The 23,015-nt window shown below is 39.3% G+C and overlaps 1 protein-coding gene across 10 annotated transcripts in view; it reads right to left on the bottom strand.

Moving 5' to 3' along the window:
• Positions 1-7,751: 7,751 nt before the first annotated feature.
• Positions 7,752-23,015, bottom strand: part of LOC114666049 (girdin-like) — a 207,154-nt gene continuing 191,890 nt past the window's right edge. For all 10 annotated transcript variants that reach the window (XM_051919663.1, XM_028820752.2, XM_028820762.2 and 7 more), the window contains 3 exons: positions 21,791-22,274; positions 10,813-10,913; positions 7,752-8,619 (listed from right to left, as the gene is read on the bottom strand). In XM_051919663.1, coding sequence (XP_051775623.1) covers positions 10,849-10,913; positions 21,791-22,274 — 549 coding nt within the window. In that variant the 3' untranslated portion in view covers positions 7,752-8,619; positions 10,813-10,848. The remainder of the gene's footprint in view (positions 8,620-10,812; positions 10,914-21,790; positions 22,275-23,015) is intronic.

Below are 23,015 nucleotides of genomic sequence, written 5' to 3'. Positions count from 1 at the left end.
ACAGTATTGCGCTTTCCAGGAGGTTTATTGATAAATAAAAACTGTTCATAGTATAACTTTTGAATGAATGCACTCCCAATTTTTTTTTTTTTTAACAAATCCCCCAGACTTTTGCACAGTACTGTACCACACTAGCATACAGCTCAGTGTAATTTTCAAGACAGACCCCGTCAACTATGACACTTTAGACATCAACTTTTTTTTATCATGGCTGTCAGAAATGATAGTGCTACAGTACATCCGGAAAGTATTCACAGCGCATCACTCATTCCACATTTTGTTATGTTACAGCCTTATTCCAAAATGGATTAATTTGTTTCCTCAGAATTCTACACATAACACCCCATAATGACAATGTGAAAAAAGTTTGAGATTTTTGCAAATTTATTAAAAATAATAAAATTGAGAAAGCACATGTACATAAGTATTCATAGCCTTTGCCATGAAGCTCAAAATTGAGCTCAGATGCATCCTGTGTCCCCTGATCATCCTTGAGATGTTTCTGCAGCTTCATTGGAGTCCACCTGTGGTAAATTCAGTTGACTGGACATGATTTGGAAAGGCACACACCTGTCTATATAAGGTCCCACAGTTGACAGTTCATGTCAGAGCACAAACCAAGCATGAAGTCAAAGGAATTGTCTGTAGACCTCCGAGACAGGATTGTCTCGAGGCACAAATCTGGGGAAGGTTACAGAAAAATTTTTGCTGCTTTGAAGGTCCCAATGAGCACAGTGACCTCCATCATCCGTAAGTGGAAGAAGTTCGAAACCACTAGGACTCTTCCTAGAGCTGGCCGGCCATCTAAACTGAGCAATCGGGGGAGCAGGGCCTTAGTCAGGGAGGTGACCAAGAACCCGATGGTCACTCTGTCAGAGCTCCAGAGGTCCTCTGTGGAGAGAGGAGAACCTTCCAGAAAGACAACAATCTCTGCAGCAATCCACCAATCAGGCCTGTATGGTAGAGTGGCCAGACGGAAGCCACTCCTTAGTAAAAGGCACATGGCAGCCCGCCTGGAGTTTGCCAAAAGGCACCTGAAGGACTCTCAGACCATGAGAAAGAAAATTCTCTTGTCTGATGAGACAAAGATTGAACTCTTTGGTGTGAATGCCAGGCGTCACGTTTGGAGGAAACCTGGCACCATCCTTACAGTGAAGCATGGTGGTGGCAGCATCATGCTGTAGGGATGTTTTTCAGTGGCAGGGACTGGGAGACTAGTCAGGATAAAGGGAGAGATGACTGCAGCAATGTACAGAGACATCCTGGATGAAAACCTGCTCCAGAGCGCTCTTGACCTCAGACTGGGGCAACAGTTCATCTTTCAGCAGGACAACGACCCTAAGCACACAGCCAAGATATCAAAGGAGTGGCTTCAGGACAACTCTGTGAATGTCCTTGAGTGGCCCAGCCAGAGCCCAGACTTGAATCCCATTGATCATCTCTGGAGAGATCTTAAAATGGCTGTGCACTGACGCTTCCCATCCAACCTGATGGAGCTTGAGAGGTGCTGCAAAGAGGAATGGGCGAAACTGGCCAGGGATAGGTGTGCCAAGCTTGTGGCATCATATTCAACAAGACTTGAGGCTGGAATTGCTGCCAAAGGTGCATCGACAAAGTATTGAGCAAAGGCTGTGAATACTTATGTACATGGGATTTCTCAGTTTTTAAATTTTTAATAAATTTGCAAAAACCTCAAGTAAACTTTTTTCACGTTGTCATTATGGGGTGTTGTGTGTAGAATTCTGAGGAAAAAAATGAATTTAATCCATTTTGGAATAAGGCTGTAACATAACAAAATGTGGAAAAAGTGATGCGCTGTCAATATTTTCCAGATTCACTGTATATGTAGGCAGTCAGTCAGATTTCAATGGATTTTTGAAGAGGAGTATGGTGGGGAAAAAGCATCCCATTGCAGGTTACTAGTCTGCAGTTTGGATAAGGCTGCCATTTTGGATTATTGGAAAATGCAGTGTTAATTTGGAATGGAATTCTGTTTAAATTTCTTCTGTGATAGAGGCACATCCTCAGGAGGGATTACATGGACTTTTGTTGTATTGACTGAAATGTTGAACTTACATTCCTGGAACTGCTTAATATAATCGTCTGATTTGATTCAGGTTTAACAATTAATTGTTGGTTGTTTAATCTGATCTTTTGAATAGAGTGTTTCAATATGATTTATTTACAGAGTACGTTTAAAGTTTCATTTGGAATAAGGATAACAAGGAGGCATGACTCAACACTCACAGGCTTCGGCATATTATTACCCAGCAGTCTTAGTACCTGCACTTCAGAACAGGTCATCCACCTAAAGCTCAGCATTTTTTGGCCCAGCCTGTACTTGACCTTCTAAGAGTAGTTTGGATTGTGGCTGGAAGAGGTGATTGTGAGGACATCCGGGGGAGCGTACCCTGTGGTCTGTCTGTGGATCTCAATGCTCCCTCCACAGCCGCATGAGGGACACCGCTCAAAAACGGTGCCATCCTTTGGATGAGACATAAAAGCTGAAGTTCTAACTCTCTTCAGTCAGAAAAGACCCAAGGGCATCTTTTGAAAGGTAGAAAGAGGGTATACCCCACAGTCCTGGCTGTACTGCCCACCACAGCCTGGTCATTTTGGCCTCCTAATCCTCCCCTTTCTCTAATTGGCTAACTGCTAGTAGGGGTGGGGATCAACAGAGACTTCCCGATTTAAAGTATTGTGATTTAATATTGCAATGTATTGCTTTTTTTAATTGAAAACAGAACTTACCTTGAAACAGGCATCTTCAAGTCACCGTGGCACAATTAAACATATATTTTAAATTAAAGTGTTTTATCAAGTCAACAAGTAAAGTTTAAAAATGTATCCATAACAATAGGAATTTATGGAATTAAAACATTTCACAGTGTCACATCACGTGCTCTGTTCCACCAAGTTGGCACACTGATAATCAGCCCATGCCATGGAAAGTTAGCAATGTCTGGTTTTGCTGCAATGCTTGAAAGGCTATGAGTGCTTCTGTGGAAAAACACAGTGACATGTCTCATTCTTTCTAGGACCCACATAACAGCCGGTGGTTTAAATGCATGCTGAGACACAGAGCATGTAACATGAGGAAAGCCGACCACCTGAACTACAATAAGCCTATTACAGTAAGTCGTCGACAACTAACACTGGCTCTCTTATTCAATTCCCAATTCCTCAGTGACATTATGAAGTATGTTAGCCCCAGTATGGCTTTCATGCACAACTGCGGATTGTAGGACATGCAAGGATAAGCACCATTCTTCAGATACTGTATATGATGATGTGATGTCACTGTAACATAACCCTGTGTGGTTATTGAACTCCATGAATCACATGTCAGGTCAACTCTTTCCACTTAACAGAGTTACTGTTTAAATTCTGATTTAACCTTGTAGCATATTTAGGGAAACACCGTGCTGTATGAGAAAAAGTGCCGACTTGAGAATATGAATCGTGTTGTGGAATCCTGTGTTCTTAACCAAAGGCCCTTGCAAAAAAAAAAAATCTATACGATAGACTTCATTATCCATGTTGTCTTATCACAACTGCCGAGATATTTATTTAAAGTTGTGTCTAGAGTTTGCTCCGTACTTGACGCCATCAGAGTTGATCTCCGGGTAGTGTTGACCAAGATGCATGCAAATATTAGTTATCTGGCTTTACAATGGCAAATTTTGCATATGGCCATAGTTATCGCTAGTTCTCCATTTACTTTGTGAAATCCAAAGTGAGGCCAGGTTTTAGATTTAAATTGTGATGGTGCTATGTAAATCCAACGACAACCTTGAAGAGTCCTGTTCTTGTTCTGCACTGTTTTCAGAGTGTGCATTCCGTCAGCAAAATGTGTCCGAGTGCAGCAACCACACATGGACATTACTGAAACAGCGTAAATAAATAAATGGACATACTATGCATTCCAATCATAATAACTACATCAGTAAACTGTTATTATGACAACAACAAATACCTGGTTGCATGCAGCTCATATTTAATTGTCTATTAATTAATGACATACAGTGCGTCCAGAAAGTATTCACAGCACATCACTTTTTCCACATTTTGTTATGTTACAGCCTTATTCCAAAATGGATTAAATTCATTTTTTTCCTCAGAATTCTACACACAACACCCCATAATGACAATGTGAAAAAAGTTTACTTGACATTTTTGCAAATTTATTAAAAATAAAAACATTGAGAAAGCACATATACATAAGTATTCACAGCCTTTGCCATGAAGCTCAAAATTGAGCTCAGGTGCATCCTGTTTCCCATGATCATCCTTGAGATGTTTCTGCAGCTTCATTGGAGTCCACCTGTGGTAAATTCAGTTGATTGGACATGATTTGGAAAGGCACACACCTGTCTATATAAGCTCCCACAGTTGACAGTTCATGTCAGAGCACAAACCAAGCATGAAGTCAAAGGAATTGTCTGTAGACCTCCGAGACAGGATTGTCTCGAGGCACATATCTGGGGAAGGTTACAGAAAAAATTCTGCTGCTTTGAAGGTCCCAATGAGCACAGTGGCCTCCATCATCCGTAAGTGGAAGAAGTTGGAAACCACCAGGACTCTTCCTAGAGCTGGCCGGCCATCTAAACTGAGTGATCGGGGGAGAAGGGCCTTAGTCAGGGAGGTGACCAAGAACCCGACGGTCACTCTGTGGAGAGAGGAGAACCTTCCAGAAGGACAAACATCTCTGCAGCAATCCACCAATCAGGCCTGTATGGTAGAGTGGCCAGACGGAAGCCACTCCTTAGTAAAAGGCACATGGCAGCCCGCCTGGAGTTTGCCAAAAGGCACCTGAAGGACTCTCAGACCATGAGAAAGAAAATTCTCTGGTCTGATGAGACAAAGATTGAACTCTTTGGTGTGAATGCCAGACGTCACATTTGGAGGAAACCAGGCACCGCTCATCACCAGGCCAATACCATCCCTACAGTGAAGCATGGTGGTGGCAGCATCATGCCGTGGGGATGTTTTTCAGCAGCAGGGACTGGGAGACTAGTCAGGATAAAGGGAAAGATGACTGCAGCAATGTACAGAGACATCCTGGATGAAAACTTGCTCCAGAGCGCTCTTGACCTCAGACTGGGGTGACGATTCATCTTTCAGCAGGACAACGACCCTAAGCACACAGCCAAGATATCAAAGGAGTGGCTTCAGGACAACTCTGTGAATGTCCTTGAGTGGCCCAGCCAGAGCCCAGACTTGAATCCGATTGAACATCTCTGGAGAGATCTTAAAATGGCTGTGCACCGACGCTTCCCATCCAACCTGATGGAGCTTGAGAGGTGCTGCAAAGAGGAATGGGCGAAACTGGCCAAGGATAGGTGTGCCAAGCTTGTGGCATCATATTCAAAAAGACTTGAGGCTGTAATTGCTGCCAAAGGTGCATCGACAAAGTATTGAGCAAAGGCTGTGAATACTTATGTACATGGGATTTCTCAGTTTTTTTATTTTTAATAAATTTGCAAAAACCTCAAGTAAACTTTTTTCATGTTGTCATTATGGGGTGTTGTGTATAGAATTCTGAGGAAAAAAATGAATTTAATCCATTTTGGAACAAGGCTGTAACATAACAAAATGTGGAAAAAGTGATGTGCTGTGAATACTTTCCGGATGCACTGTATGGACATTACTAAAACAGCGTAAATAAATAAATGGACATACTATGCATTCCAATCATAATAACTACATCAGTAAACTGTTATCATGGCAACAACAAATGCCTGGTTGCATGCAACTCATATTTAATTGTCTATTAATTAATGACATAGTATGGTTTATGTGTGGTTGCACACGGGTACATTTTGCCGATTGAAAAGTCAACATATTTTTTTAAATTTAAAAATTGACTTTATACTCAGCCTGGCAATCTGATATTCACTATACTTCAGAATTGTGATTTGTAAATCAAATCGATTATTTTCCCCACCCCTATTAGATGGTGTGTGTGGTGGGCATACTGGCACAAGATGGGCTGCTGTCACATCATTCAGGTGGATGCTGCACATTGGTGGTGGTTGAGGTGACTCCCCACTGTCTACATTAAGCACTTTTACATAATGCTTTTCAAGACACTCAATGTATTGAATTAATTCATATAAATCAGACAATGGTCTAATTAATAATAGAGGTTCTTCTTTCCCATGGCATAATCTGATGGGAATCTGCCACTGGGGAAGCTTTGTAAACTAGAAATGTGCTGCTTGGACAGAGAGTGAAGGCCATCTTAAAACTATGAGACCAAGGTATATGCTTTATGTAGGGCTACTGCTGCTAATGTTACACTTTGATTATATTGAATAGAAGAACAGTTTGCCTTCTCTGTTAATCTTACCTGGGAATTAAGAACTTTTCACTAATTCCATGGCAGTAGCGGTGAGAGAAGACATCCTCAATCGGGTCTCTGTGCATGCTCTAGTCTTGGGTGAAACAGAACTACATGAACAAGGGTGGACTTTAGTGGCTGTGGTCCCAACTGCCTAGTGGGGACACTATGTCTGACAATCCACGAACACAAAGGGGAAGGCATGATAGTATACCACAGCTTGGAGCATATGTTCGCACACAGCAAAGAATCAAAGGTTTATAGTGTTTAAAGCAAAGCATTTTCAATAATATTACACATTGACAACATAAATTTACTTTATGATAAAATGTCATTTTTCTGGTGTGGAGGGATACAAACACAATGCATTATTCGTTTTCTAGGGTGACACACTATTGCCACGCATCCCTGCCAGCCCAAGTTCACATCTCAGCTCACATCCTTACAACGCCTTTACGATTTGTTTTCCGGGTCCTCGGGTTGCCTCTGGAAACTCTAAATTGGCTGAGTTACTGTGGACCCACCCCCGCTGAGGGTCAGGTGTCCCACCCAGTAGTTTGAGGATTGTGCCCAGCAGTGTCAGCATAACATTTGTGTACCCTTGGTACTATAATTAAGAGTGTGCCTTCTGAAAGTGGATAGATGAAAACATTTTTTTACCCATATCTAAACTATGACAATTTTTAACAAAAGATCATACTTTGGTTTGCAAATCAAGACTGCCTGTAATTTTCTCTTTATTTTATTGTTGCATCCCAGAGCCACCTGATGACCATAAACAAGTCTCATCTTTGATTAAACAATCCATTAAAAGACAGGAAGTTTAATTAGTGTGGAGCCTATTTGGTGACCTTGTGAGGTGCACAGTAGAAAGGAGAGAAGGGAGACAGAGAAATGTCAGCTGGACTATTTTACCAAAATTTCCAACAGTTCAGCACTTGTCTATGGTGGTGGTCTTTTGGCCGCGAGACACTTAACCTCTCAGACCATTGAATGTTCCACCTCACTTCTAGTCAGCCAGCCAGAGTCTGCAGGTTCTTTGCCCATTTCCTGCTTAAACACATCCATCTGACTGACGTCTGTGACCTTCTTCGGTTTAAATGAACGGTAGATTTAAGGTGTACATGATGTCACAGCCTTGGAAGGGATAGATAGATAGATAGATAGATAGATAGATAGATAGATAGATAGATAGATAGATAGATAGATAGATAGATAGATAGATAGATAGATAGATAGATAGATAGATAGATAGATAGATAGATAGATAGATAGATAGAATACTTTATTGATCGAGAGGGAAATTCAGTAGTCTCCGTGTGCACTCCTAAAGTGTTTCCTCAAGCATTACCTAGCAATGCTCTCAGCTTTCAAGATGGCAGAACAGTACTATGAACTACACACAACATGGCATTTTAATGTTTAATAAAAGTCTCAGAAGCACAAAGACCATTAAACACATCAAATGCATTTATGTAAAAGTGGAAAAGGAAATGATCTTTACAGAATCACAGTTATTAAAAGGGTGCTAGCTAGATTAAATGAATACCAGTCAGAAAGTCACTGTACCTGTACATTTACTAGAAGGTTGTGTTTTCACTCAGCTGCTTCAGCGACTCACACTTTTCGGCATGTAAACATTCTGCATCAGTACAAGTGAAGAACAATTCAATGTTCATGTAGTAAGTGTTGCTTTGATGAACCTGGTACAATAGACTGTGTAACTCAAGGCCTTGTCGTGTTTTTACAGAGATATTCAGATTGCTTCATGCAGAACATGGTAAAATCAAAAGGCTGTGTGTCTTCATGCCTAGAGGTTGGAGCAAAAGCAGAATTCAGCCGATTTCCACCACTTGTGTACATGCTTCCTATTTACAAGAAAGCAAAACAAGAAGTAGCACACAGTCTCAATTAAAGCATTTGTCAGATGTGCGAATGATTCTTCTTCTTCTTCCAGTTGTGAAAGTGTCTCTACTGGAACAGACGTTGGCACCATTACACCACATTGGTCCTAAAATTTGCATCAACAGTTATTAAAAAACTGAGCTGCAGTGCAAATTGCCAAAACGTTCTTCGGTCCTTAAAATGTGTTTTTCTGTAACTGAAGTCCAATACTGTTCCTTGATTCAAGGAAAGTTCTGGTGCCTCTAACATGCTCTACTGAAGGAGGGCTCATAAATCGTTTTGTTAGCTTTACAAACACAAAGTTCAGGGAAGAGTCTCAGTAGACCAGACATAAAGGCTTCAAAATGACAACTTGAAGTTCACTTTTCTCTCTAAGTAAGAGGCAGACAGAAAAAGAAGATGAGAAAAGGTAGAGAAGAAAAGTTAATCAGAAACAAGCTGTTAAAATCAACAGGAAAAGCATGCATTTAAAGACAAGAAAAGTGAACAGAAGGCAACAAAGTTAAGCTACTTGACAGAAAAGGCATGAAGTAGAAATGGAAATCTGCTTAGGAAATTAACAAGACAACTGTGTCAAAACAAGCGCTGCTCACGGCGCACAAAGCACAGATCTCAGCACTAAGCCATCAGGCGAGTTGCGTTAACTTGAACTGAAAACCGAGGCAATGATAAAACTGGCCTGTGTCTTTATATATGTATGACTTCCATGCACACTGACACATACACAGCCACGTTTCTGTTTCAAATTAAACAGACAGAGTTCCACGATGCTAATCTCAAGTCTCTGTGCATTTAGATTGTTCTCTTTAATATCTAAAATTGTAGTTAAGCGGTTGATATTTCTTTACTTCCGGGTGTCCTGCCATGTGGTATCCTTATTACAGAAGCTCTCTCTTTTCTTTCATTTTTTTCTTTGATAAAATTAATAATAACAAATAAAGTTTAAGATTAGGCTTCTGGCTTGTTATTAGATTACATATTTTTAATGGATTTTAAAATTGAGGATATGCTGCTGTCATGGCTGACCTGAGTTTCAGCTCATTTCAATCGTACGTCTGACAAACTGTGAAGTTGAGAGATGTCACGTGGTGAGCACTGAGGATCCAAAGGCTACTTACATCCACAACATCTCTGAATTGAAGAGACTTTCAAAAAAGTAAAATGGGATAGATTAAATATTCCTGTACTCGGCTGATAGCACTGCAATCACTACTACCAAAGGAGCCATCTCAGACCATATCGAAGGAACAGCTCACCCAAGGAAGGCAAGGGCAAAGATCTGGAGCAAGGATAAATTTAAGGTGGACAAACAATTCAAAATAGACAGCTTCAATCACTTTAAGTTGGAAGAACTATCACAGCTCATGGCGAGTTACAAGGTGTTCATGTATTGTAGCATTTTGGGTATTGCAGATAGCCGGCTTAAATCTCCTATTTCAGGGGCCATTTAATGCCAGATGGGTTACATCCAATATGATCTGACAGAGTGGAAAGGGGTCTGGAGACTTATATGAATAAAATATTCTAAAAAAGCAGGCACATTACCATTACAGCTGAAATGTGTGCTCCAGACTTTGCAATTCAGTCTATATTTGTCCATATTACTGACTAAGAGGGGTATCACACCATCCCGTTGATGCTTGTTTTTAAATTTGAAAACAGACACGATTCACTTATGAACATGACCAATCATTCTGAACGCTGGTATCGCCAACTGGGCAACTTTCGATGAAGTAGATTTCTAAATGACATGTTCCCTTTGTGAACACTGCAAGCTGGATCTGCGGTATTCAAATGTGAATGCCTTTAAATGTAAACTTGTGGTACATCTGGACAGGTCTCACCATCTTACTGCCACCTACAAGCCTCGTTATTGACAGCAGCAGCTCTTCATTATCAAAGCCAGATGTTTGCGTGTGTGTGTGTTTAGGGATGGTGTTGTCTGTTATAATACAAGTGTATATACGATACATACACACATTTTTCTTCCCTTGAGCTTCTGTAAAGTTTTAATTTTCCCATGGGGATGAATAAAGTATATCCAATTTCAAGGACATCCTGTGCAGCAGGACCAAGTTAGAAAGATTTAATATTAAATAGCTGACCAGTAAATTGTCACTAGAAAGACACGACCGTGTGTTGCCGGATTTAAACAGAAACTTAAATTATGAGCACAGCGCATCTCAAAAGCTTGGAAATATTCAAATTTACTAATAGTTTCCAATTGTTTCTAAGTCAGGTAATTTACACATACATGTATATATTCCTGTAGCGTGAGTGTGTAAACCAAGCACAGTACGCAAAATATCATCCACATAGTAGAAAGGAAAACAAAAAACATGAAATGCAGATTGAGTTTTATTTGCTTGCTTTGCCAAAGTCCCCTGCCCAAGCATGCAGTTGAAAATGAGACAATGCAGATCACCTTTGAATACAAACAAAGCCAATCCAAAGAGCAAGCAAAAAATTGAAATATGTTATTGTGCGCATTTCTAGAGAATGTGCAGTGCTGTTAGTCTGTTAAATGGGATTTCACCCATTTATGTTCTGGGCAGGAAACTCACCACGTAGTCAATTTTGTTGGTGGTAGGTGGCTATGTTTAGGAGCTATGTTGCTCCCCAGATCTGCTTTTTGATTTTCTGGATTCTTGTGAACTTTCCATATCTGCAGAAAAAAGGCATTTCAAATTATTTCTAATGATGGAGTGCATCAGAAACAAACTGCACAATGACATCTTCTAAAAAATAATTATCTCTATGTCAAAGAAACGATTCAGGCTTAGCTATTATTGCTTTAGGACTTATTTAACCTTATTTTGAGCCCAGATATTTTCTTGACTTGTTTTACTGCATGCACCCAACTCCTCTACTAGCAATGGTTTGATGGATATTCCACTTTAATTACGTAGTCGTCAAATATTTAATTATAACAATGCTCACTCTATCGATTATAATTCATGGGAACTGCCATACAACCATACCATCATTTTATTTGTGTTGTTTTACAATATACATGATGGTGTACAAAAGACTAGTCTTACACATGGTAAGTACACCCCCCACCCCAATCCCTATTTTAAGTTGCTGCAAGCATAGTTAGGTGAAGCAAGCAGGACATTCCCACACACGTTGTTTCGTTTTGTTAGTTCTGTTATCAATATGCATGCTAGAGTGAGGACATGCTGCATTCATTAGAACAGCATATTTGGATTATGGAGCTCAATAAAGGCTTCTTCAAGTTAGCACATGAGGAATTTGTGAACAATATCCAAATACTAGACAAAGAGCCCGTTTCGACAACGTAAGATGAAACGGGCACGAGTTTGTGTCAGCAGTGTATGAAGAACAAATGATAAGTAACGAAGAAGTTGTTTTGTAATGATTGTAGTCCGCTTTACTCATTACTGTACAGGCTTGTACTTTTAGTTGATGAATTTTCCAGGTCTTATAGTATAATATTGAATGATGAATGTTCCAGTACAATATGGAATAATAATAAGTATAAGCACCACAAACCTGATATAGATGTATTGAATGAATGCGTAATTGAATCAGAATGCGTAATTAGGCCTCGAGCTATAGTCGAAATCGCCTTTCTGGCCTCTAGAGCTTTAATCGAAGTCGCCTTTCTCTTTGAATTTTTGCGGCCGTAAATCCACCACCTGCCGCGATGTTGGGGTTGGATGTCGGTCTCGTAAGGTTTTTCGGGCAGCGGCGCAGAAGGCAACTGCGCATTCGGCTTCGGACGGATGTGAGTGAGTGAGTGAGGAGGCAGGCGAATTATGTATTAAGATAAGTGTTCTGGTAAAACTCACAATTCAGCAATCGGTATACTACTGGCTAAGTGAGTTTTGCAATAAAAATTAAGAAGGCCACTGTATTTGTCTGTAGCACAGAGGTTGTTGCAAATTGTATGGAAAAAGTTCTCATAAATTGACACATATTAGCACAACATACGGGGTTATGTCAGTGTGTACTCCATGACTTGCAGGCTACTTTATTGTGTGCCATACAATATTGAAGTGTTGCAATTTACTCTGAAAAGTTTTGCAACTTATTACTGTCATTTTATTTCAATGAAGTTAAAACTGACATCACATCCGTATAGGTAAAAATGTGTCAATCAGAGAATATCTAAAAAAAAAAAGAAAAGAAAAAAATCAAATCCCACTGGGTGTCCTTCATTATATACAGGATTAAAAAAGAAAATTATTACAATACTATGCTACCTTCTTCCCCTTCCTTTATGCTCACTGACACTTGTCATGTCCAGGGTGTTAAGACTTTGTATCCTCACAGAGCCGGCACATCAAATAATGCCACCTTCTGCCCCCCAACAATACTCTATATCCTTACTAGGCATGAGAGTATACACTTAATTCATAATACTTCCACAATACAGCCCTGCCTCAGAATAGTAGATAAAATAATTAAAAATACATAAAAATATATATATGAAACAATGGAAAAACAATGCAATACACATAATAGGTATTGGGAACAAATTCATATATGTTCTTCACTGCTTCTGTTTGACCCCAAAACGAAACCCAGCTGTTTCTCTCATACTTCAGCTTCTCAAAACACTTTGGCTGTTTCTGTCCTGTAAACTAAAAGGCCCCTGCTGTTTTTAACTAGACACATGAGGTGTAAACTTAATGAGACATTTCACAGACATTGTGCATGTGACTGACTACTTAGTAACATTCCAGAAAATAACCAAATTTTAGAAAAGGACATAATCAGTATTACACACAGTCTAATATGTGAAAATCAGGAAAATTAAAGTCAATATTGTGCACTGAAATGGAGTGTCAAAATGCCGATGCGAAGTTTGGATTCTCTTATGGTGACATTGTGGTGAGTTGCTACAAAATGTGTTCTATAGAACTTTAAAAATTACATTTCTGAAATTTTAAAGGCAGTATATAAACAAGACACTAGATGGTTTATGTAATTCTTTTAGTTCATACTTAGAAGAACACTCCACCCAAAACTTCCATTTTTTAGTCTGCTATTTAGCGCATGTTGTTTGTAGTAATGGCCGAGAAAAATGTACCGTATCTTGTTTTTATGGACACACAGTTCCTGACATGACAGGATGCAATTGGGACCAATGCTGAACAAACAGCAAACAGTATCAAAACATCTATAAAGCAAAACACGTCAATTTACTTGTATCGCATAATCCATATCCAGTTGTATGCTCACAGTGTCACAGACACGTGCATTTTGGCTAAAATATTGTTAAATAGAAAAAACTTCAGAAATTGTGGCTTAATGACCAATGAATGTTGGGAGAGGCGGGTCTTCAATTCAAAAACTCAATCCTATCTGAACACAGCCGCCAACTGTTCATGAGACAATTTTGCTAATTTGGTTTATTTAGCAGTATTTCTGCCAGAATACTTGTGTTTGGGACATTGAAAGCATCCAACAAAATATCTCACGTAAGGAATATGCGACACACATGACTTTGTCATCTCTGTTTTCCATAAAAATATGAGGTTCAAATGTTTTCTCAGCTATTACCACGAACACCATGGGCTTTGCAGTAAGGAGACTGTGGAAGATTGTGGCTTCACTTCCCGGTTCCTCCCTGTGTGGATAGCGCTTTGAGTACTGAGAAGAGCGCTATATAAATGTAATGAATTATTATTATTATTAATAAGTAATAGATTATATATATCAGTATTCCTTTAACTCTCAATGTTTGTAGAATAATTTTGTCTGTTACAAAAATACCATTGCATGAAAATGCTGCCCTTACCAAAGTGCCACCTGAGGCGATCGCCTCACGTACCAGCCCTGTGTCCATATAAACACATAATAGTCAATACTTAAGTAGCCCTTAAGTTAGGAACAGGAATATTTAGCACCTTTAAAACTAATGTGAAGTTATAAAATGGGCTGTCAGAGAAATCATTCATATAAATAAAAACAGGGAGGCAGAACAAAAATGAAAAGAAAAGCAAACATCAGAAACCAAATATTGCAGTACAATGCAATCATTTACAGTAGTCTGAGCGTCTCTTTTTTCATTGCTTGAAGCTGACCTGTGAAAACTACATTTTTCCTGTAATAAATAAGAAGCTTATTTTTTAATTGATTCTGACTTGCTAATTGCTAGTCCTGGGAGGCTACAGTAACTGCAAGTTTGTGCTCCAACCCGTTTCTTAATCAGACACTAATTCTTGTGGTCGATGGACCATGCCAGACCTGTCACCCAAACTAAATCTTAGGGTGGGCATTTGAATTTCTGTGAGCAAGTAACAATATCAATTTCCAATATAAAATTGAAGTAATTCTTAATTAAGTCTTCATTATGAGAGCTACTTTACTTTAATAAAGCACTGAGGTCAAGAGAATTTAAATTAAACAAACATCAATGATGCTGATGTGTAATCTAATTTAATTAAACACTAGATTGAAGAGTGGCACATAGTAAGAAATCAGTGCCACTATGGGCACAGGTATCCTACGCTCCAGCAGACAAACTAACATCAACGGAATTGAACTTTTATTCAGAAGCCAAACTAGAATGTACCAAAGAACAGCACAAAAACACAACCAGACAACAAAAGTATTATACGTTTTGAATAACACATCGGATGTGGTAGGCATAAAATAAAATAATCAAATATTATATGAGGGATGTTCAGTTACAACGTATAAACAGGAATTTTCATGCTGTGTTGTTATAAAGCATGTAAGGTAGACTTGACTCATTGGACAAACATGTGCATGTTTGAACTTGTCGTTCGTGGTTCTAGCTGCTCTTTCCCCCCTTCCTGTCAGTTGTAATCAACATGTTGGAAGCAGGAGGTATACAGTAGTGTTACACAATTAATAATTATTACATTTTTGACAAATGAAGGAGTTGTTCCATCTCTGATTTATTTGAGTCTTAAAAAAATCAGTTTGGGGATGTGTGTGTCTCTCTGTGTTGAGTGTATGATTGGTGCTGGTCAATCAGAGAGGGACTATCATCTCTTCGGTCTACTTAAAGAATTTTTAGGAGGAAAGAAATGAGGAGGTTCTTGATGCTATGCAAGAATGGGTCAACATGCAGTCAAAAGACTTCTACTCTTCTAGGATTAGGAAGCTATTGCTGGAACAAGTATATCGCAGAGTCAGGAGACTACATAGAAAAACAGTGTGCACATTGTTTCATTGTATTCAATAAATGAAGTATAGCATAAATTCTTGTTTATATTTGAACGTTCCTCATATTTTTCAAATGCTATTCTCTATAATAATTATGCACTCAACAGCAGAATAGATCATCACAATGGCTGTATAAGCAATACAGAGTGTAACGGGAGCAGGAGGTGCACACACATAGCAAAGCAGAGAGAGATGAAAGTGGTAACTCACCACGTGTGGAGCTCTCCCGGTATGTGTTCAGTACAACTTGTTTAGGATTGTATTTATGTCCACATCATCCATTGTGAACAAACCTGCCATGTGTGATATAGTCTGATTCTGTTTAGTGCATCCTTCACAGCTAATAGTAGCACAAGCCCTGTTTCTACCACTTGCTGGCTGCATTCTGTTTCCAACTGCTATAATTTTGTGTACACACACAAAACCAGGATAAGGCGAGGAACCCAGTTAAGGTAGAAACCTGATTTCTTAAAAACCTCCATTTACAGGCAACAGAATGTTTCTGGAGTTCTTATTTGGCATAACGCCCCAATGTTATTAAACTGTCCATCCATCCATTATCCAAGCTGCTATATCCTAACTACAGGGTCACGGGGGGTCTGCTGGAGCCAATCCTAGCCAACACTGGGCACAAGGCAGGAAACAAACCCTGGGGCACCGCAGGGCACACACACACACACCCCTAAACACCAAGCACACACTAGGTACAATTTAGGATCGCCAGTTCACCTAACCTGCATGTCTTTGGACTGTGGGAGGAAAACCGGAACACCCGGAGGAAACCCACGGGGAGAACATGCAAACTCCACGCAGGGAGGAAGCGAACCCAGGTCTCCTTACTGCGAGGCAGGAGCACTACCACTGCACCACTTTTCCGCCTGTCATTAAACTGTGCAAAAAAAAAAAAAAAAATGACACATCATCATCAGTTGATGTGAATCTGAAAACAAGCATAAAGTATTTCATAATTTTCTTGTGTTTTATAAATACATTTAGTTCTTCCTGTGCTGGTAAGTAAATAATAAGCATACCCTTTTAAAATCCTCAACCTTAGCCAGGTAATGATTTACAGTATGAACGCTGGTGACTGCATCACCCAATCACACTGTTTCAACATATCTATAGCTGGATTAAAACTAAATTGGCACGTTTTAAAAATGCTTCTGTTACTGGATTGCAGGCAGCTAACACGTTTTTGTTTGGCGGTGTGACTGAGCCCTTCAAAGAAGTGGCTTAGCGGTTCATGTGCTTCTTGCCTTACACCCAGTGCTGCTGGGATAATAATTCTGCAGGTAATTTACTTCAATAAAACAAGTTTTATCTTAGGTTACTTGTTACTTTAAAAAAAATAATCGGACTATATAATGCACATTACTTTTAATGCGTTCTCTTCAACACTGCTCCCAAGATTGTGCTGCTGAGTTTAGCACCATACGTTCAAGCTCATCAACATCATTTTAGAGAGTTCTGAGGGAATACTGATACAGGTTATTTCAACCACAAAAACGAATAACGTGATTTCCTGAGCATATGCCTCAGGAAATTTAATTTGTGGATGCTTTTACCTGTGGCTGCTGAAAGCAACTCTGAAGCTAAGCAGGTGAGCAGAGTGCAATGGACATGCGCAGACTACAAAATGCTTCAGTGGAACCTGGTTGAGTGTTAACCGTGACCAAATTACTGGGTTATTCTCAGAGAAATCTACATGTGTTAAGCTGGTTTCTCTAACTGGAATAAAGGGTTTAACATGGCATTTTAGAAACCAGGTTTCTGTAAATAATCAACTTATTAAAGGACATGTAAATGCACTCAGTGTGGACATTTACGACTAAAATAATGGATTGGGATTCTTCTCTAACCTTGCCTGTAATAAAAGCTGCACGAGTGACTTTATGAACAAATATGCAGTCTATTATTTCTGAAAAAATGAAAAAAGCTCTCTGCTGTGTAATTATCAATGATCTACAATAATGAATTTACATGTACACACAAGCTAATGCCGAACGTTAACGCTGAGTTACCACCAGTGCTGAATAACCAATTTAAGCAAGAGAGGTAATCACAGTTGGTAGAAGGGCACAGTAATTAATTGAGAATTCACCAATGTATATTTATATATATATATTTATAAATACAAGATTTTTTTCACATAAAATTAGAATTAATTGACAGGCCATACATATGAATCTGACCTATGCTATTACATTGGATTTGCTTCTTTTTCCTATTCCTATTACAACTTTGACGTGTCAGAATTTTCCTCCTTGTCTGTTTAGCCTTTCTTGGGAAATTAACAAAGCTACTTTTCATATGTTTAATGAAACAGAAATTCTAAATGAAAAGACAGGCAGGTGAGTTTGTTTGGTTAGTTCTCTCCTACCTTGGATTTGTCCCTTTCTTGAGTGCATCCTAATTATGAAAAAATAGTCAATAAAGTATTTAAAATTCTTAATTTGAATGAACAAAATGAAGGAAAAATGTAGAAACTGAATATATACTAAAATTCGTTTCAGCAGAAAAGCCAAACACCACACTGTTACTTATTTCTCAGATAACAGACAGCTGAACTAAATCATCAAATTAAGAGGGGATCAACTGACGGCAACATCCAATTAAGAAAGTGGCTGGAACAAAAAGCCTGCAGCCATCATAGTCCTTCAAGAGCATGACTTGATGTCCGTACTTCACGATTACTAAGGGAGTTTCTTCCAACTGTCCAGGAATGTAATTTACCTAGTGTGAAAAATAAAACATTCAGCACTCTCCCTCGTGGATAGAATTTAAATTGGACCCTAAATGTGATTCTTACAGAAATCAGACTGCGGACCACAAATTAGTAAGGCTGACCAAGAGTCGTATACATGTCCCAGACAAATACATGGCCAGAGCTGGAGACAACTGATTTCTAGCACAATACCCAAAGTTAGTTACAGTATAGAGGAAAGTACATAGATTTCTATGTGATGCCCATATTTTTACTTGGTAGTTAAAAGCACCAAGTCTGGAAATAAAATTCACAGTATGTGCATCTTCAACAACTGCAGTGCTCTCAAATACCCCATAAATGTATTATTCTCCTGAAATACACATTTTGCTTTGGCAGAAAATGACTCTAAAATTTTCTGATTACTTAATGTTGGTTTATCAGAGTCTGATGATGCACTTCCACCTCATTCACTTTGACAATTTCAGGTCATGTATTTCCACTAATCATAAATGAATCAACCTTACTGCCCCCTGCTCTTTTTACCCTCCTTTTCTTTTCTTTTTGATCAAACACTTTTTCTATGTCATTCAGACTCTACTAAGGCTTGTGTTTTGGTGATTTTTAAGTGTTGACCTTTTGAAATTTTCTGATTTACTCTTTTAGTATGTATTGTACTATTGAAATCTGAGTTTGTACCAATGGATATGCATCTACCTTTGTCTTTAGAAAACTGAGGAGAAGACTAATTGCTGCACTACAGATATTTTGTAAAGGGTGCCTAAATAAATAATTCATCATGTGCCACAGAGTCACATCAGGGAAAACTGTCAGAATGCTGCTTAACATCATGATGATCATATAGTCAAGGAAAATCCAAGCTCTACTCATTATAAAATATACATACAGCATTACTAAAAGCTTCATAAAGATCTCACATATAATAAATAGAGAAAAAAAGGATTTCTATGCAGAATTTAATGACTAAAACCTGGTGGCTATTTTATTATTGGATGATACTGCACTGTGTGTGATACGAAATGCCTGCAATATGCTTTATTTCCCTTAATACTAACATATTTAAGAATATACATATATATTTGGTAATATAATGTGCACATACAAGCACACAATATATGCACACATGTACAAATATTCAAAAAGGCATATATATATATATATATATATATATATATATACACACATACATACACACACACACACACACACATACATATTATATATATATATATATATATATATATATATATATATACACACACACACTAGTCATTAAGCCCGTTACAATAACGGGCGCTACAACAGTAGTGCATAAAAATTAGTAGGAACAGTCTATATTAAATGGCAAGGGACTTTGACCTCATTCTTTTTGTTGGTCGTATTTTTCTTTGTCTTTCAGCCTTTCTTTTGTTGATGTTTACTTGCTGAGCTGACCGTTCTTCGTGGGCTGCCACCGTGTATTGTGTGTCTTTAATTTTCTGTGACAGTAATACTGTCTTGTACGTCTGTAATATACCTTTAATTTTTCCTGGCGGTAATACAGGCATGCGCGTCGATAATATACCTTTAATTTTCTCTGACAGTAATACTGGCTTGTATGTGGCTGTAATATGCGTCACTGTATTGTGTACCTTTAATTTCCTCACGCAGTAATACTGGTTTGTATTTACGTAAAACGCCTCTAACTTTCTCTGACAGTAATATCGCTCGTCGCACTGTGCCCTGCGCATGCACACTTCATCAGAAGACACCCACAACACAGACACCTGGACGCACATAGGGATTTTATTAAAGAGGATATTATACACAGTATATGTGTACGCACACACACACATATATATATATATTACACACACACACACATATATCAGATGGCAGACTCCCTGGGTTGCAGTGGTGCCTCGGACTTCCGCAGGGCTTCATGGGGGCAGGAGTGTTGTGCAGCCCTGTTGGGTTCCGCAGGTGCCACCAGGGGGTGCTGCAGCAGGAGCTGCTGGACCCTTCTGGGCACTGGTTTTGCCACACCCGGAAGTGCAGCCGGAGGTTGGCAATCAAGCACCTGGAGCACTTCTGGGTGCCCAATAAAAGGAGCCAGTAACCACCACTCAGCGGCAAGAGTCGGGAGGAGGAGGACAAGGTTGCCTTGGAGGAGGAGTGGTGGTGGAAGAGAGAGAGTAGCGTGGTGTTTTGGTGTGTTTGTGTTACCCTTGGGACTGTGTTGTGCCTGTGGGGATTACGGGGAAGACGTGCCTCACAGGTGAAGAAAAATAAAAGTTTTTTTATTTTATACGTGCCTCCAGTATGAATCTGTGTCAGGTCAGGCACCTATATAGCACCTTTGTTACAACATATATAAATTAAAATGAACAGAAATAAAACCTAACACGCACTAAAGCTATTGTAATGAATGTTACCATAAAATTAATTTGTCAACACACTTTATATTTCCTTAAGCAAATTTAGAAGTATTATATAATATAATAAAAATAATTTAGAATTATATTCATTACCTACTTTCTGATACAATACTCATGTAAAGTGACACATAAATAACCATCTGAGCAAAAAATAAAGACCGAACATTTTAATTTTAAAAGTATGTGTTCTAAGATCATGTCTTTAATTTAAGAAAAGTCACTCTGATCAATTCATCCTACCTTTAGGAGACCTTCACACATTGTTTAAAAAGAAAAATAAAATTATAATATTAGATTCAGAACTGGCATTTTGACTGGTTATGCATTACAGGAACTAAATATCATACATTTTAAATTTCACTGGGGGATTCAGTATTGTTCGACTTGGATAAAACCATTTGGAGCAAATTAGGCAACTGGCTTGTCAGATAAACTGAATGGCGCAAACAAAACGATATTTATTGCAGAAAATGTATGCTTGGCATATAGGCATAAAATTACAAAAAACAAGCATCTTTAATACCTTTTCACACATCTTATTAAGGATAGTATTGATTTGGAGTAAAAAAAAAGTGTACAACATAAAACATGCAATATAAATGTAATTTTCTATATACAACTCAGGAGAGAATGCAGCATGGTGTGAAACTAAACAGTCTAAGCAAACGTGTAGAGTTTGACTTAATAAACTGAACGGTAAGGTATGAAATTCATGTATGCATTAAATACAGCCATATTCATACCACAAAGACTGATTATCTTCAGAGGGTACTGGAGACGCAGATTCACTGTTACTTGTTTTGTGTCCCACATTGGGCATTGTTGAATTCAATCGAGAATAACTCTGAGCAGCAGGCTCTACAATAGCGTTCTCCTGAAAAGGTTTAACAGGAGATATAAAAACTGTGTCAGCAGCCGCACCGGAAGCATCCCTCAAAGGAGGGCCACTTATGTTACTGACTAAAGATGTATTTAGAGATATGAATGGCCGTCCTGTATAAGCTGCAGAAGTGAGTCCGGCTAAAGCTTGTGAACTTCCTGTATTTCTAAAAATAGGATTGTCAGCGAATTTAGAATTTGTCTCGAGCTTGTACATATTACCTGAATAATTATATTCATCAACAAAATCCTTCTGGCTTAAAGCACTTGATGTTTTGTAATTCTGGCTATCTGTACAATCCTGATTATGTACACCATGAACTACATGGGGATGATGACCTAAATAGTACTCACTGAATTCTTCTTGGTCATGGCATTCTGATTTAGATGGAGAAGGATCAACAGACACTGGTTGCCTACTGTCTTTGGACATAAAGTCATGAATGCTTGTCCTCCGCGTAGAACCTTCTGCAGTCGAGATCACGCTACTGGCACGGGGTAATGTGGAAAAAGTGCTGCAGTCCTTCTGTGCTGTTTGCTGTTGAACATTGTCTAGTTTTTCAGCAAGCGATGTGGCCTTTCCCTGTGTTCCTAATGTAGGCTTAGCTGTTGTGCTTTTAACACGAGTGCTCTCCGCTTTCCTCAGGCTAGGTCTGACTATCTGTCCAGGTTTGGGGGGCCTGCCATCAGAAAAATCCACTGTTGTTTTGCCACTCGATGACCGAATGATGCCTCGGCTGCCAGCAGAGTTCCTCTCTCTTCGCAATTTCCCTGTCGTCTCTGTGGAGTCGCTGCTTCGCCTCGCAGTCTCAGTCACAAGGTTCTCTTGGCTTTCCGACTAGAAAAAAAAAGAATAACAAGAAATACCTTGAGAAGCTTAATGCGAATGTAAAAAAAAAAAAAAAGGTAAAGATACATTAATGTTAATTTGTGGTAACAATACTAACAATCAAGAGGAAAAGTACACTAAACTTGTAATATCACAAGGACCTGCTTAACTAAAATGTAAGCTTAAAATGAAAGAATGAACAGAATATTGTTATTCTAAAATGTACTTTTCTCTTGAAAAGTGGCACTAAAATAACTATTATACTTGGTACATTAAATATATCTCTATATAGCTATGTTTAATGTATTGTGGCACGCGGCTGGGGGTGGTACCCAGCCGGGACGCCCAGGAGAACTGGAGGAAGGCTTGCGCCTCCTCCAGACAACAAGGGGGCGACCACCCTGGTTGCTTTGGGGGCCACAGGTACAGAGCTTTGAAGCTCAACTCTGTAGAGGCCCGTGGTCACCGCCAGGGGGCGCCTGGATGTCTTGGCAGCCTTGGACCTCAGCACTTCCACCACACCCTGAAGTGCTGGGGAGGGAGAGAAGCAGGGACACCCGGAGTGCTTCCAGGGATGCAGCCGGCACTTCCGCCACACTGGGGAGTGCCGGTGGAAGACTGCCAGGATGTGCTCCAGGTGGCTATAAAAGGGGCCGCCTCCCTCCATTCGATGGCTGGAGTCGGGTGGAAGTGGACAAGAGTCTTGGAGAAGAGGAGTGGAGGCGGCGAAGAGAGGCACTGAGGAAAGAG

This window comes from Erpetoichthys calabaricus, chromosome 15, assembly GCF_900747795.2.
Source record: "Erpetoichthys calabaricus chromosome 15, fErpCal1.3, whole genome shotgun sequence".
NCBI classification, from domain to species: domain Eukaryota; kingdom Metazoa; phylum Chordata; class Cladistia; order Polypteriformes; family Polypteridae; genus Erpetoichthys; species Erpetoichthys calabaricus.
Note: the sequence above shows the minus strand (reverse complement) of the source record. Positions and strands in the feature narration are given on the sequence as shown.